Below are 16521 nucleotides of genomic sequence, written 5' to 3'. Positions count from 1 at the left end.
CTGGGACTCTACGAAGAAATTAACTTTCCAGGTCCTGTATGGCAACAAAATATTACATGTGCTAATGCCCACGTAGAAGAAAGTCTCCGAGCAACTCTCATTCAGAAAGAAAAATAGTAGCCCAACTGTATCCTAAATACTATAAGTCATGAAAATAATTTCAGTTCTTGAATCACACCAGCATACAGATCAGTTCTTTTTTCAACCTAATGTGCTTCATTTTGCATATTCTTAGATCACACTTCTCAGCCTTTAACCTAAGAAGAAAGGGTTTTATCTCAGCTTCTAGAGCAGAACAGACATATACCCACTTACAAATTTCATTTTAGTTGTTTCTGGACAAATTACAAACCAAGTATTTGTTCAATCTTACTAGTGAAATCTCAAATGTCCTATCAACATTAAACTACTAATTTCCTTAATGGCCTTTTAAATTTTGTTTTTTAAATGTAGACTCACCTCAAAAAACCCTCAGCATACACAAAACAACAACCTCAGATCTCACTGAACAGATGTTTGGGAAGGCCTAAATATGCACGGCAGATTTGACATTTTATACCTACAGGTACTAATCTGCTATAATCAGATATAAGCATAAATCTTTCTGTACAGATACTTGAAGTATGTCATATGCCACCATTGATCCAATTAATCTCCAATAATGCTCATCTGATCAAAGGTCAGGAGACATGATATTCAGCAAATCACGCTCAGAACAAATAATCTCTTGCCTTAGCTGTTTTTTTGCCACTAGCTATGGCTTGTTTTGGGTAAGTAAACAAAACCACTTGTCTTTGTCTACTTTCTGAAAAAAAGCTTCTTAAGATTCTCAAAGTATTGAAATTCAGTATTGAAATCTGAAAACAATTCCTTCTTCATAACTGAAAAAATGAGGATGGACTTTCTGGGGTAACTGAGCTTCACTGACACTGCAGTAAAGCAGTACCCTTTAAATGCCCACACAAATGCCTACTTGTGCTATCAGTTACACAAACCCGCTCTGAAGAGGGATGGTGGGCACCAGTTTGCTTGTTCCATTCTACAATCACTTACAGGCAAAGAAGCATCCTATATCCAGAAGACCTGATGTCTGTTTTGTTACAGCAGATGTAGATTTAAGGCAATTTCAAAACAATCAAGGTACCTTGGATAATATCAAGGAAGGCCTGTAACATTCCAGGAACTACGCTCTTTAATACCTCTTGGTGCTAAATGTACACCCCAGTCCTGGGAAGGAGTGCAAAACCAAATGTAAAGCCCTCTTCCACTTCCATGGGAACTGTCTCAGCAAACCCTATTTTCTGAATTAGTTGCAGAGCTAGATGTTATGTATTACTTCAACTAGGTACTTTGTCCTGGTTTCCAGTGTTACAAAGTCCTCCCTCCAGCTGATTTCCAGAATAACTTAATAACTGTGTTCTCCATTAACAAAGAAATGGTGGCTGGAAAAAAACTATTCCATGTTTAATACCTGTTGTTAAAGACAGTACAAAGCAAAGTCAGCCACAGGTGTTCCGTACAAGGTATGCTACTCTCAGTTTTGCTCCAGAGCCTCAACAAATAAGAAATTCATCATCAGCTGCAAATCTGTATGCATGGAATGGAGGTATTACATACATTTTTATAACAGACTCATAAAATCCAGAAAAAGTATTTTTGACCTCTTCCACATAAGCTGGAAATGGACCATTTAAAAGCAGCTTCCATGTCAACAACTTGTGTCACTACTGTGTCACAACTAGCAAACAAAACCAGTGGTTTTATTGGTGGTTGAAACAGACCTGACTATATTTGAAGTTTAAGTTACTGTGCAAATTAAGCTCATTCAGTATGAAATATTTCACTGTTTTTCAGTTTCTGGCCTACTAGGGAACATGCTGGCTCATCATCTTCATCTGCTGATGGAATGCTTTCTATCTTTGTTTCAGCACACTCAGCTTTTGCATTAAAGAAGTGCCTTTTTTGTCAAGCATCTGTGGATGTATTTGATATTTAGGATATAAAAAACCCACCTCCTGCTTGCAAGAGTCAATTCCGTAACAGTACTTTTGCTGATTAGTTTTTAGATTTTTCTGCCTTTTCAAAAAACATTTAAATTTTCATTCAAACTGAAATGGTCAAATAAACTATATCAGTGTCAAGGGCTTTATTATGTTCAAGACTACATTAATGCAAATAATGCCTGTGCTAAAATCATACTGCAAAAGCTGAGATGCAAAAGCTGAGATGCAATGCTAAGCATAACCTTCATATTCTGAAAAGTACAGTACAGTAACGAGAACTGAGCACTGTTTTATTCAGGTCAAACTGAGCATTTAGGAATGATTTGCAGATCTTTTATTATGTTGACAAGCTTCTCCATGTTTCCTCTACACATACTGAGTTAACATCTCAACCTGAATACCCTGTCTCTGCATTTTGCTTCTCAAATCTCTGTACTGTCAGATTCAAAAGTTCTGCTAATGTGTTATTGGCACATAAGCTAGTTCACTTAATATAAGTCTTAGCCTCTACCCCAGTCTGGGAAACAACCTACAGTCAGAAAAAAAAAAAAAAAGTAGTAAATCTGACTTCATTCTATATAGTTTCTGCCAGTTTCTTAGGGTAATGTTTTGTGAAATACTGATTGAAGATTTTTTCAGCCTTGCATGGAGAAAAACTTCTCTGCACTAGTTAGAAAAAATGGTTAAAAATAATAAAATTATATGAGACAAAGAGGTATCTCATATGGAAACATACAAAATAATATTATTGTATAAGGCCTCATCTGAAGTACTGTTGACAATACCCATCACCAATGCTTAAAACTGGACGAGGAACAGGATGACCAGGAACAGAAAGCCTGTTTTCAAGAGGAAATGAAAATGAGCTTTACAGAATAAAACTCAGATGAAAGAGGTTACTACTACCAGGCAAAGGAGTAAGACAGAAAAGTATTTTAGCTGAAAAACAGGAAAGCATGAGACAAAACCCATTTAATTTTGCTAAGAATAAATTTAGATGAAAAGCAGAAAGAAATTTCAAGTCATTAAAAAGAGAAAGATTCAGAAACTGCTTTCTGTAAAAAAGGCTGACAAGTATCTCCTAACTATTTTAATACAAAGTCTACCACTTTAATGATAACATATATATATATATATTATGTGAACACCTGCAATATATAGAAAACTCTTGTTAACTTTAGTTGGGTTAAGGGGCTCAGGGGCTGTTGAAATCTATGCTAGGATTTATTCTTGCCACAATTACTTATTCTCATTGCTGTTATGTTACTCTACCACCAGTACAGCCATTATTAACTCTATCTATACCATGGGCTCCATCAGCTTATAAGTTGAAAAGGTATTCAACAGATGTTCCCTTCCTCTGCCAAATGGTGACCCAAGCAATTGTACTTCCACTTACAGTATCCCATGACACAATCCTGTATCATTTGATCAGTGTAAACTGGCAGGAGAAAGGTAGATACCCCTACTTCATCACAGAACAGCTTCAATAAGAGCTAGAAACAGCACAGACCCATGAACTAGAGCCTAAACTGATCAGTGCAAACTCTGCAACTTGCTACATCCACCTTCATGAGGACGAAGCATCTTGGACTACCACCATCACCCAACCTGTGTTCACATTACACTTCCCAGGCTAGCACAGCCAACCTTTGCTGAATACTCATTACATCAGCCAGGTCAAAAAGTACACAGTTATGATAAAGTTCATGAAATGAAACAGCAAACAGTTCTTCAATTTTCAGTTAAAATTTAAGAGTGGTATTGATGGTATTCTTCACAATTTTATGAACAAGATGCAATGCTACATATGCTTTTAGGTCAAGTGAAATATTGGATGTGTAGGAGCTCCTTCAAAAGAAAAAGCTTATAGTAACTACATTTGTGAAAAAAAAAAAACCCAACAAACAAACCACCAAAAACCAAAAACATCCCTTAGTTCAAATATGAGTAAATTCTGGCTTGCAGATGGGATTCAGCCACTAATTCCAATTTGTCCAATGTGCAACAAACATCAAGGCAGATTTTTCCCCCAACAGTACCTCCAAACTTTCTCTGCTGTCCCATACCTAGCTGTACCACTAATCTCAAATTCTTCCTCATCCTTCTGTAATAGTTGACAAATGGCCAAACTGGTGGAAGGAGTAGGGAAGAGACAGTCTGAACCTTATGGCAGGGACCAATACATGAAATTGTGTAGCAGAGCAAGTTTCTCCCTTCTATTTTTCCTTAACAGAAGAGTTTTCTATTTTCTTATTTTTTATTTTCTTTTGACACCTTCCTTGCTAAATAGCAAAGGATCTGCTAAAAACACAAACATGCACAACTGAGAGGCAAGGGGGAAGAGGGGTGCAATTCTCACAGTGTATGAACAAATTAATAATACCTCACTTCCTTTCCACAATTCCACACTTCCTACAAGAGTAGAGGTTGTTTCCAGCTGAGCTTCTTAAAGAAAAAAACAACTGGAAAAAGAGTATGTAAAGGTTGCCTAATATGGGAATAAAATTGTTAATGAGAAAGAGAAACCCAATGGATTTATAACCAGAGAAGCCTCAATGAAATCCTTGCCAGGCCTCCCCATGAACAGATAAGAAGTTTCTTGAAACCATATCTTTTTGTAAAAGTGAGAAGCATTACTACACCACTTCTAGAACAGTTATTTGCCATACTAATTCAGTTTATATCAGTGTTTGCCTTACTGATTTATTTTTGCAAGGCCTCCTATTTCTTATTCAGGAACTGACAGTTTTTCCACAAAATGTGGATGACCTTCTTAGGTCAATCAGCTGGCTGATCTGCATGATGTAATGCTGAACCAGCACAGCCAAGGTAGATGCAGGACCTGAGGTCCCTCCATGACAAAGAACACATCACTTTTTGGGGAACCATGGCACTTAATTTTACTGCTCATGGAAAAATATATTTAAAGTGGTTGTTCCATCAGGGTAAAAACTAATGAAATCCCAAAGAAAGGAAAGTATTATCAGAGTCTTCCCTTAGCACTTAGTATAAAGTAGATGTTCGGTATCCTTCCAGGAATAGATATGCAGCATTTCCTCCCATCTCCTTCCTGCCTCTTCACCAAAGATAAGGGGAGTGTTGGGGACTATGTGGAGGTCAGGATGTTCTCAAACACGCAGTTTTAAGATGTAATGAAGTTTCTTGTCCCTGCTGTCAAGATGGATCCGTAAAGCGTCACCCTACCATTGCTGCAAAACGACCTCCATTTCTTAGGTTAGTGTTATCTTTCACCTCAAGCCAATCAAGCACAGGGCATTCTGCTGCAGTCTGGATAGAAATCCTGTATATCTGTCACTTCCTTGAGGTACTTAAATGTCCTGTTTGGCTTCTGTTAGTATTAATGAAGCAGAAGGTCCCACATTCCCAATGGCTTTTCTAGATAGATTGATGGGAAAGCAATTTAAACTTGCTTTTGTCCTTCTACTTGAACAATACAGAAATAAAATACTATCTAATGCAGTACACAACTTTGAAACAACTTTCTAAACATATCTTTCATAAATATGCTAAAACATTAAGCTGCATGCTTTACAAGGGTCTCAGATAAAAGACTTTAACCTATACCATTTAACGTTTGTATATTCACATGAACATTCCACATTTTAACTGATATGAATCAGAATTATCACCTTAGTGGTGCTTTACACTTAAAAAATAAGCGTAGATTGCACTGGGATTTTCCTATGATTTAGCTCTAATTTCCCAATTTTTTTCCAAGCCATTAAAAAATGCCAAGAAAAAATATTGTTTCCCATGCCAGTATATCTGGTTCCTATTTAGCATAACAGCTCTCTGCCAATGCATACATACATCAGAAAGACCCCAATTTCATCCTAGCATGTCTGACCTCAATCTCTCTGTGCCTTGTTGTATTTTGAGTTAGTTGATAATACGCAGCAAGTTATTTGTTTCGGTATAACCAGTGAAGTCCTGCATGCTACATATTTTCCTCTCAGCTTGCCACAACATAAGCCATAAGCAGCTTGATTATCTGACTTATTACATTCATGATAGTAATAGTGTGATCCTAGTAAAAGTGAATCAGGGATAAAAATAGTCTCAAAAATAATTTCCTGGGATTTCCTGGGTTTGGTTAGTATTAAGAAAGAGCTCATAATAGCCAGAAAATTAATACTGTGGGGGACCACCAGATGGATGTTTTATTTTTCCAGTAACTAAATATAAACATGTCACAAGCCTTGCCACGAAAAACACAAAAATAGACAAAGCTTAGCTAAAACTCTTAAAAACACACACACACACAAAAGGTACTTTAGTTACTTTCCAGGGGGTTAACTTCTTCATGTTTACTAAATTAGTAGACAATGTCATGAAGGATTATGACAGATACATCATCTATCTCACCTTGTAAAAAATTTCTAAAATAAATATCTGTTAGTCACACTGAGCTGTCTTATTGATTTTACAGTTTATAATCTGCTAGAGTTCCTCCTCAAATTATAGTATAGAAAGAACAGATTACTGCACAGCTTGCCAAGGGTTCTTGCTTACAATGTGAAATAGTTCTACTTGATCCTACAGCAAATCTCTGCCTTTCTTGGAAAAGGAATAATTCATGAAGTGAAGAATGAAAAGTAGCTTTTTTTCAGTTCCAAATATACGGCGCACATCCACAGCACCTAAAGATATATGCACATCTCTGATTTTATCTGAGTTTATTTTAATTAATTTATCCAGTTTTCAGTTAATTATTGAAATCAGTATCTTTTATTCACCATAAAAAATTCCTACTCCCCTTCCCCATGAAGACACACAATGGGAGAACAATTTCATTAACTAGTTAACTTCCTTATCTACAAGGAGTGAGTAACAGCACAGAAATATCACAGGAAAATATGGGAAATTCAACTGAAAGAATGGCTTCCATTATCAGCACTCCATCAGGTGGAGCAGATTATTTACCTCCAAGTTCTCATACCCTCATTAATGAATAGACTTTTAAAAGTGTACAGTCTAATGCCTATGAAAATGACTTGGGGCTAACATTTCTGAAATATCAGCCAGTCTCAGTGACACAAATAAATCATGTTTCTGTGGATAATTTAATTTCCAGTTCAAAAGCAAAATGCATTTTTCCCCTCATTGTGAACCACAGAGTCTTCCTCCATCCTTAAAAACAACAGGTTTTGGATTCCTTCTCCCTTCCAGGTCTATGCAGATAGCATGGTACAAAACACATTTTATAACCTTACTTAACTAAAAATTAAAAGCTTTTTATTCATTTTTACTACAATTCAAGTTGGTAAATGACTCTTCAGAATGAAGACACCATTTTAAATCATCTTGATTGAGGACAGAAAGAAGCAAAAATTGCAATATTGACAATATTCTAGAAAGACAGACTTTAAGCATATACTTTCTGACAACAAAGGAAAAGCAAAAATTACAATAAAAATGCCCAAGTCAGAAGTTGCTCATCAAGAAGAGATTTGGGCACACTTACATTTCTCTTATAGTGTAGTTGTCAGAATTTTTTTGTCAGTGGGTATTTCTAAATGTGGAACTGCATAGCTGATATAAATAGCTGTATGTTAGATTTCCAGTTAAATTTGAGTTGTTCTAAAATAGTACTAGTTTTTTTAAAACTAAGTTAAAAGAAGCGTATCAGAAAAATGAAGTGATTGCTTCAATACACATTTAGCAAAGCAAACCTATTTTAAAGTTGCAAGCAGATAAAGTGACGGTCTCTTCCAGCAGCTCTAACTAAAAATTCCATTGTTTCACTACACTGTGTTTAAACAAGCTCAGCAGTACACGTAATTAGAAGTATGAATTAATGCAGAACGAGTTAGAATGGTGTCCACATTCCAGGCTATATTTTGTTTTTTCCCTGAATTTGATCAATACTATCCCACAGGGTAGCAGCTCTAAAAATAACAAGATCATAGAAGTCAGATGGAAACTGAACTGCCGAACAGACATGCAATTAAAATAAGTGAAACAGGAGGTGAAGTCACAGTAAAAATAATGCTATTGCCCTCAGAGAGATGCAAAGCAGATTTTTTTTTAAAGCTTTTTATCTAAGAAGCAGTCTATGAATTCTTAGTCCATATAATTGTGTTAATTAACATTTACATTTTTAACTGGCCACAAAAAAACCCAAAACGTACTAACAAAAAGAAATTCACATACAGACCGTCAAGTTTCCTTGACAAAATACATTTCAGGAATGAAAATCTGTCTTTGAATTCTCACAGCAAACAGATTTTCATAGATCTACTGAACCATCTGGCATTCATAGATTACAGAAAGAAACATTGAGATCATCTCCAAAATTATAGAGAATTGGGCCAGACCTGATTCCTGGAGAACCGTAACCATGAAAAGCAGCATCTCTGAGAGGGATTTAGTTAACACAGAGTTTACCACAACTTCATGGTACCACCTAATCAAAAAAGGTTGATATTGTCTCAACTGTTTTAACATAGAGTAGCAGTACGTAAGAAGGTTAAAATAAATAAATGAATAAATAAATAATAAAAAAAGGTAAGGACTAGAGTTTAGTCCAAATTCATTATGGCTTTTAGGAGCCCAAATCTTATTGATCTCAATGAGCTCACATCTTAGAATATGCTATTTGTAGCACTGTTTAAAATTTGAGAGGAAAGAGAAAATGACTTATGACAAAGAGCTCATCAATCTGTTTAGCAATCAAAAGAAAGATCAAGGAAGATCAAAAGACGATTTGATTACAGCACAAGTGTCTCAAAGGGAACAAGAGTGGAACAAAAAAACCCCTCTGGGTAGGAAAGGGCTCTTTAATATAGTGAAGAAAGCCACAACAAACATCATTGTCTAAAAGCTGCAGACAAATTCATATGGGAAGGCATGAATTTTTAATAATGAGGTTGACAAATCACTCAAACCATCATTGAAGGAAGGAGGGTTTTTTTAGCTTCTTAAAAAGGGTGACAAATTTCTCATCTGCCTCTGTCTTCATCAGGCTTGACATAGCACTTCTTTCAGTATGGAAGAATACAAATATATGCCTAACGAGGTAGTAACAATCTGTTAATATTTTCATATTATTTTCAAAGTGAAAAGTTTCTGCTGAAAAAACTAGTTACAATTCATATTTTGTTGGTTTTTTTTTTTTAAAGTTCTACTGTAATCGAGTTTGGGTGTGATGGTTTTATGAACAATAGTCTTAAAGAGTTCAATGTCTGCAGATAGGTAATTTATTCAGTTCAAAAATCAGAAGAAGATGGCACACACGATAAAATTAAATGAAAAAATATTTAGTTCCAGTACTTGTGGAAGGTAAGAAAGCCAGTGTTTCTGAGAGAAACTGAAAAAAAAAACCTTGAACACTTAGGCTTTACAAGCACAAGTTCTTATGAGTTTCCTAAGCAAATGACTGCTAAAAAGATGCAAACAGCATCATTACTTTCTCCAAATTATGACAAAATACTTGCAATGTTACAAAAAGAACTGCTTTTGTGTTTACAATGAACATTTTGTCTTACAGTATTGTAGCCAGAGACCCACCCTCTTGTTCATAAACATTCTTGAAAGGAAACACTTTACTGAGCAGAGGCAGAATGAAACACTAAGCAAGTATGCATTTTCAAGGCCAGAGCACTCAAGCCCATGATGATTTTCAACAATTGTGAATGAACAGTGAAAGAATAATGTTTGGAAGGAAGAAAGTTTTTTGCATTTTCATCCCCATTCCTGCCTCAAGTCTGTTTCCTGATTGTTTCAGCATCTTAGAAATTTTAAGTGATTCTTTTGCAAACATGTGAACCAGTCCTTTTCTGATTAGCTGAGCTGAAGTAAAAAAATAACTGACTTCTGATTCTGAAGAAATTGCCTGTTAATGATTCAGTTCTCACCAACATTCACTTTAACCTAGCTCCTGCTTCTACTAGCAGATTGCTACTCCTGCTGTTACCAGTTCAGCTGGGAAACGACACCACTGCAACATTTACAGAATTGTATATTATTCAGCAAACTGTTAGGAAGATAGACAGGTAAGTCAAGTAACCATTTATCTACATTTTCGGTTACTTGCTGTTCCATGGCAGAATCCCAATCAGAAACAACTAGAAATCATAACACAAATGAAAAACTATCATCTAGGATTAGATATTCTAGTGTGACAAACTATCAACGTAATGTATCTAAAAAAACCGTCCTAATAAAATAAACTTCTCCTGAGTCTGCAATGCCCAAGTAGTCCACTAAAGAACCATGGGTCATTTATGTTACAGATGTGGTACAGAACTCTGCAGAAACCTTCTATCCAGATAAAGTAAAGCTAGATTGTGGCAATAAAGCTTGGAAAGACAGTCAGCCCTTTTATTAGATTATACAACATAGAGGGGACAAGTAGAAAAATGAAGATACAAATCCTTAATTCTAGTAAGGGAGAAGGCATGAACTTTCATACTCATAAGCAGATCTAATTTCTTTATCTGAACAGTCTCTAGAAAAACCTCTACTACTGTAGAGACTTCATACTTCACTGAATCACAATAACTGTATCAGCTATGGGTTGGTTTTGGGTTTTTTTTTCCCAGAACTGTAAAAGGTCTCTGCAAATTACTTTTTTTTTTTTTAAATAAAATCTGTGGTATTCCCAAGTTTCTGGAAACATTTTAAAGCATTACTGAACCTCATTTTACAACCAAATGCATTACCTTAAGTATTATTCAGTTACATGAAAACAATCTACTTGCATCTGAGTTCAAGTATCACATTATCAGTTTAGAAAAACACGTTTTCCATTTAACATTCTTCTTGCATTTGAAATAGGTTATATTACATTACCTATCTAGATAATTCAGGTCTACATAAAATAATTAAAATGCTTCATCCACAAGTCTAGCTCTTCTTCCATCTAATGAGAAGAATTAATGTTTCAATCTTTTTACTACTTTTGTAATTGTTGCAAAACCAAAGCCTCATAACACAATACCAACCTCCTCCCTCCCCGCCCAAAAGCAAGTCCTTACTACTGGCAACGCAGACAAGCTTGTTGCTCAACATCAAAACTTACTCCTGCACCAGCCATTATACCTAAAATGTAGCTTCCTATAGATTAGTTTCATGCACTCTTCTATTAGTTATCTAAACCCTTTTTTAAAAAAAAACTAGAGAGATGTAAAAAATGTTGAACCTTTTTTTTCAGATCACTGTAGAACATCCATTGCAGCAACTAATCCTGCAATAAAGATTGGCTAGTACGAGCTATAGCTGCTAGGCAGCTCTGTTGAAATCACCTGGACTATAAACAGGCAGGAAGAGATTACTGACAGGAGTTATGGCCTTAAGGGGGTCCTTCTATTTCATCACCCAGCATTAATATACCCTTTGTTACTGTTGTGAAAGGGACTGCAACTCTTTCCCGGCCTCCCATCAACAGGCATGTGGGCTACAGTATTGAGACACTCAGGGGAACTGACTTCAACCTTGATTTTTCCCTGTGATAAGAACAATTATTTAGCCTTTAGAAACATACAGTACTTCTGTGGATTCAGATAGCATTTGAACTGCTACCTATGGAAATAAAATCCACAACAGAAAGCAAAATATACCATGCCAAGCTTGTAAGGTGAACAAAAATTTACCATGAGATAACATTTCTTGCAGGAAGTGTCATTTACACAAGATCCTACTGCCTCTTGCACTTCTCAAAGATAAGCTCGTGTATTTCTAGAAATCATTAGGAATCCTCAGTAGTAGACTGATTGAGTATATTTTAATTTCAAAGAATCTTGAAAGCCATCAACAGATGGCTCTGGAAAATTTTTACCTTGTCACTTGCACCTGAATGGAAGAACACTCCCTTTAATATAGCAAACGTGTGTGCAAGTTTTCCCTACTGCTTTAGAAAACTCTTCTTAGTTGGTCAGGGTTTTTTTTAAGACTGGGAAAGGTTAGTTTTAATGGTCAGAAGACCAACTTTTCTTTCTTTTTGGACAACAGCTACTGAGTACAGATCACTAGAGTAATCATTCTTTTCCTGGTAAAACTCCTACAGCACAACAGCAAATTTTGATTCTCAGGAAGTCTGATCCGCAGACGTCACATCAACAGCTCAGCTTAAGATCCTCCTATGTTGGTGCCCTCAACAGACACACACATTAACAGATTGTATGGAGAGAACATATGAAGGAGAATGTAAAGACAATGACACATATCAGTTTACCTTAATTTTTAGTGAAAATCTCCAATTACATGAACCAAGAAATGAAAAATACAATGATTTTGGCCTTCAGAGTTTAAATACTGTGTTAAATCACAGTACTCTGCCTGAAATAGACTTTTTGCTGTGCTCTATTATCAAGCTTGATTTTAGCTCCATTTTCAAAAGTAAAAAGGAGATATTTTGTTTCATTTTTTTGAAGCAATACATGCAATTTGTGAAAATGCATGTACATATTCACATATGTATAAACATATATATATATGTATATATGTAATATGGAATGCCTTGGTCTTCGTTTTGATCCTAGCAGAGACCACTAAAACGTTTATTTATCAAATGAACAATATATTTCATAGGAGAAATAATTTATTTCACTGACTTTGAAACAGCTACCAGTCTTTCACCTGTGAAAGACAGGACTCCTGGTGGAAGAGAACACTATAGCAGCCAAATGAATATAACCGTTTTTATAACAAAATTTCTTCCTATCAGATCACAACTTTCCAGATGATGGCCCCCACAGTTCAAGAGTTACACTGCAAATACTACAGAGTAGGTGTCTCCCGTTAGAGCTGAAATGGCTTTAAATTTAAGAGAATTGGAATAGAACAACAAACAAGTAGTATCTTTGTAGTATAATGCAGAGTTATCTCAACTCAATACAAAAACCTCAAGGAGTATAACTGCAATGGAAACTTGTGTTTATGCCAGCATAATCAGATATGACCTGTGGAAGCACTTTTTAATTAAAACAGGAGTTATAGTACCTTGCATAAGGACTTGGACACAAGCTTGTTATATCAGCTTTCTTTTTCACTTCAATTAGGTGGTAACATAAAACAGTTTTACTACTTTCAGTGAATTTTTCAGGCTCACTGAATAAAGCAAAAGAACTTTTGCTGTTCAGAAAAAGGACATCATTGTTGGAATGTAAAGCCAGGGAATAAGATTCACTTTTATGAAATATTTTCAGGAGAGCATACAAGACCTGAATCTCATTTTGACACATGGACAATAAAGAAAAATACGTATGGCCAGATACTGTTAGATGTCTTCCAAACAACTTCTAGGACTTCTCAGAATCCACGCTGTGTTAATAAAATATGTGTAAGCTTAGTACTTACCCACAGAGGCATAATCATTTGGAAGTTCAGGATAAAGTTTGTTTGTATTCTTTTTAGCTGAAAGAGAAAATAAAGTAGCAAGTTATATGATATACTAACATATATTGTTATATTTCATTACTGCTTTTCTAATCCATGTTCAATAGTTATAAAACGATTGCAGTTATCTAAGGAACAGTACAGAAGAAAGAAATAAGGACTTCGCCTTATATCCTTGTTCAGGGAAATAAATCAAGTTAACAATAGGAGCTGCGAAGTAAAGTCTCACTTTCAATACAAGCACTTTGTTAGACAAACTGTTACAGAGCCAAAACTCTTCCTCCTCTGCTCTACTGTAAGACCTCTACCTATTAAAAGATAATGACAACCTAAACCAGAAACCAAGTTTTCTAGAAACCAGAAGTTTCTAGCAGTAGGACTAGCAGTTTCTAGTAGGACTGGTTTTTTTACTAAGAAGTTTCATCGTACCATGGGGCTTCTACGTATCCAATAAACATGAATGCTTCCTTTGAACTATTACATGCTTCTGTAACTATACAAACACTATTTCTATAGCAAATTTGTCAGAGAGAAAAGCTTTGTTAATATAAAACAAACAAAACCTTTACCCTTTATTGCTCATGGCACTATCCCAACATGCTTTTAGTGTTTGCCCAAGGAAGACCATTAACAAAATATTTTTAGAGACAGCTGCTACTATAATAATTACAAAATATTCATTAGCTTTAATACTCAAATTTTATATAGAGAATAAATTAATTATTATCAAAATGTTTTTAACCTGGTGGTGTTGGTCTAACAGTGGGTTTAGGTGGCTCTGGTCTCGATGATGGTCTAGCAGGTGGGTCATTTACCTAAAATGTATAAATTTTTATAAAAAATTGCATCACACCTGTAAGTAGATTGTAACTTCAGAACCTAGAGGTATATCAAGTTACACTGAAAAAAAAAAAATACAAATCACTCTTTCTCCACTGAAATTGTATGAACTTGAGAAGCACACTAAAGAACTAGTGACATACACATGACTAAAGTAATTCACCATGGGTTTAACAAACATGAAAGTAAATGACTGTCTATCAGTAACATTAACACTGACAAGAAAACATCTTCTACACTCTTAGTATTATATTGTAAATGTTATTGAATGGAAGACAGAAAAAGTAGAAACATGAGGAGTATCCACATCAAACCTGGTATGCTCATTATCTGCAGATTAACTGGATTAGGAATAGCTGAACAAACTTTTCTAAGCATTGCCTCAGATTTGATTATGCACTATTATAAAAACAAAGATATACTTTTTTATTCTGGAGGATGCAAAGCAAAACCAGCAACATTCTTGTCCAGAAGAGCCTACTGCGGCAACGCTTGAATGAATGTATTACTCACATGCAGTATCTGCAATGTGTTACGCCTTCAAGCATCCAATATAGAAGTTAAGAATGCCACATGAACATCAACATTACCACTGCCTAGGAACAGTTGAGGAACAGAAAAAGCCTGTGTGAAAAAGAGGTGCACAAACCCTTCTTTGTTCTCTTACAGCTTTTCCTGGATTATTTTTTTGCTCTTCATTTTCATATACTTCAGTGAAAGATGCTAGAGTTTCATAAAGATCTTCTGCTTGAGCAGGAAAAGGCACATCACCAAGCAAGATGGCACTAGCACGAATATCCTGCCCATAAAACCTGATACAAAAGAAAATATGCCAGGTATTTGATCATCATTACATTTCAATGTCTAGATAAATTCATCTTGTGCAAATGTTCCCCGTCCCTGGCCCTGCATTTCTCCTACTGATCATCTATTGAGAAATGACAGAAATAGTTCAACACTGTAAATTTGCAATGATAAGTAATTGTAGCAGACTTAAATGCCTTCCTACTACCTTATTTCAAAATATTATTCACCAGTAGTATTTTGTTCCTGGTCAGGTGGTATGCATCAGCTAGACCACTTGAAAGCCAATCACACAGCAAACGGAAGAAACACACACCACTTTTGCAAAACATTGTAATAGATTCCTTAATGATGCAGTAAAATTCCTTAATGAAAACACTGGAACCTCAATTTTATGAATGGAGATATCTAAAAGTTACTGACATGCTGTCATTAAAATCAGTGTTATTCTTTGCTGATATTAGCAGAATCAAAGTTTTCATAAAAACAGAACATTTAAGTGCAAGACACTCAGAGGTTCCTTTCCTTGGATTTTAAAATTAATAGGCTGCACAAAGGAAGCACTATTCCGTAAGCTGGGTATTTTCTCAAACTCAGTGATGCTCTAAACCAGATTGTTTTGAGTGGCCTAAAAGAATATTTCTCATTATTCAGTAAATTCCTCAACACCTGTCTTCTACAATATCATGCTGGGTTTAGATGGCAAGGTTTTGGTAAGGGGTGGGACTGCAGGGGTGGCTTCTGTGAGAAGCTGCTAGAAGCTTCCCCCATGTCCAATAAAGCCAATGCCAGCTGGCTCTAAGATGGACCCACCGCCGGCCAAGGCTGAGCCCATCAGTGACGGTGGTAGGGCTTCTGGGAGAACAGATTTAAGAAGATGAAAAAAGTTGCACAACAGCAGATGGAAGAGAGGAGTGAGAATATGTAAGAGAAACAGCCCTGCAGACCGCCAGGTCAGTGCAGAAGGAGGAGGAGGAGGTGCTCCAGGCGCCGGAGCAGAGATTCCCCTGCAGCCCGTGGGGAAGACCATGGTGAGGCAGGCTGTCCCCCTGCAGCCCAGGGAGGTCCATGGTGGGAGCAGATCTCCACCTGCAGCCCAGGGAGGACCCCACACTGAAGCAGGGAGATGCTCAAAGGAGGCTGTGACCCCGTGGGAAGCTCGTGCTGGAGCAGGCTCCTGGCAGGACCTGTGGCCCCATGGAGAGAGAAGCCCACGCTGGAGCAGGTTTGCTGGCAGGTTTGCTGGCAGTTTCCTGGCTGTGATCCCACAAGGGACCCATGCTGGCGCAGTCTGTGCCTGAAGGACTGCAGCCCATGGAAGGGACCCATGCTGGAGCAGTTCATGAAGAACTGCAGCCTGTGGGAAGGACCCATGTTGGAGAAGTTCATGAAGGACCATCTCCCATGGGAGGGACCCCACGTTGGAGCAGGGGAAGAGTGTGAGGAGGAGGGAGCAGCAGAAACAACATGTGATGAACTGACCGTAACCCCCATTCCCCGTCCCCTTGTACTG

The 16521-nt window shown here is 36.6% G+C and overlaps 1 protein-coding gene across 1 annotated transcript in view; it reads right to left on the bottom strand.

The window, feature by feature from the left end:
* The window catches only part of SH3YL1 (SH3 and SYLF domain containing 1), a 46770-nt gene that overhangs the window by 15656 nt on the left and 14593 nt on the right, over positions 1-16521 (bottom strand). Inside the window, exons 7-9 of the mRNA XM_010566758.1 lie at positions 14872-15016; positions 14107-14179; positions 13326-13382 (exon numbers count right to left, since the gene is read on the bottom strand). Of these exons, the coding sequence (XP_010565060.1) occupies positions 13326-13382; positions 14107-14179; positions 14872-15016 (275 nt within the window). The remainder of the gene's footprint in view (positions 1-13325; positions 13383-14106; positions 14180-14871; positions 15017-16521) is intronic.

This window comes from Haliaeetus leucocephalus, unplaced genomic scaffold, assembly GCF_000737465.1.
Source record: "Haliaeetus leucocephalus isolate CR32 unplaced genomic scaffold, Haliaeetus_leucocephalus-4.0 Scaffold217, whole genome shotgun sequence".
NCBI classification, from domain to species: domain Eukaryota; kingdom Metazoa; phylum Chordata; class Aves; order Accipitriformes; family Accipitridae; genus Haliaeetus; species Haliaeetus leucocephalus.
This window is presented reverse-complemented; position numbering and strand designations above follow the sequence as displayed.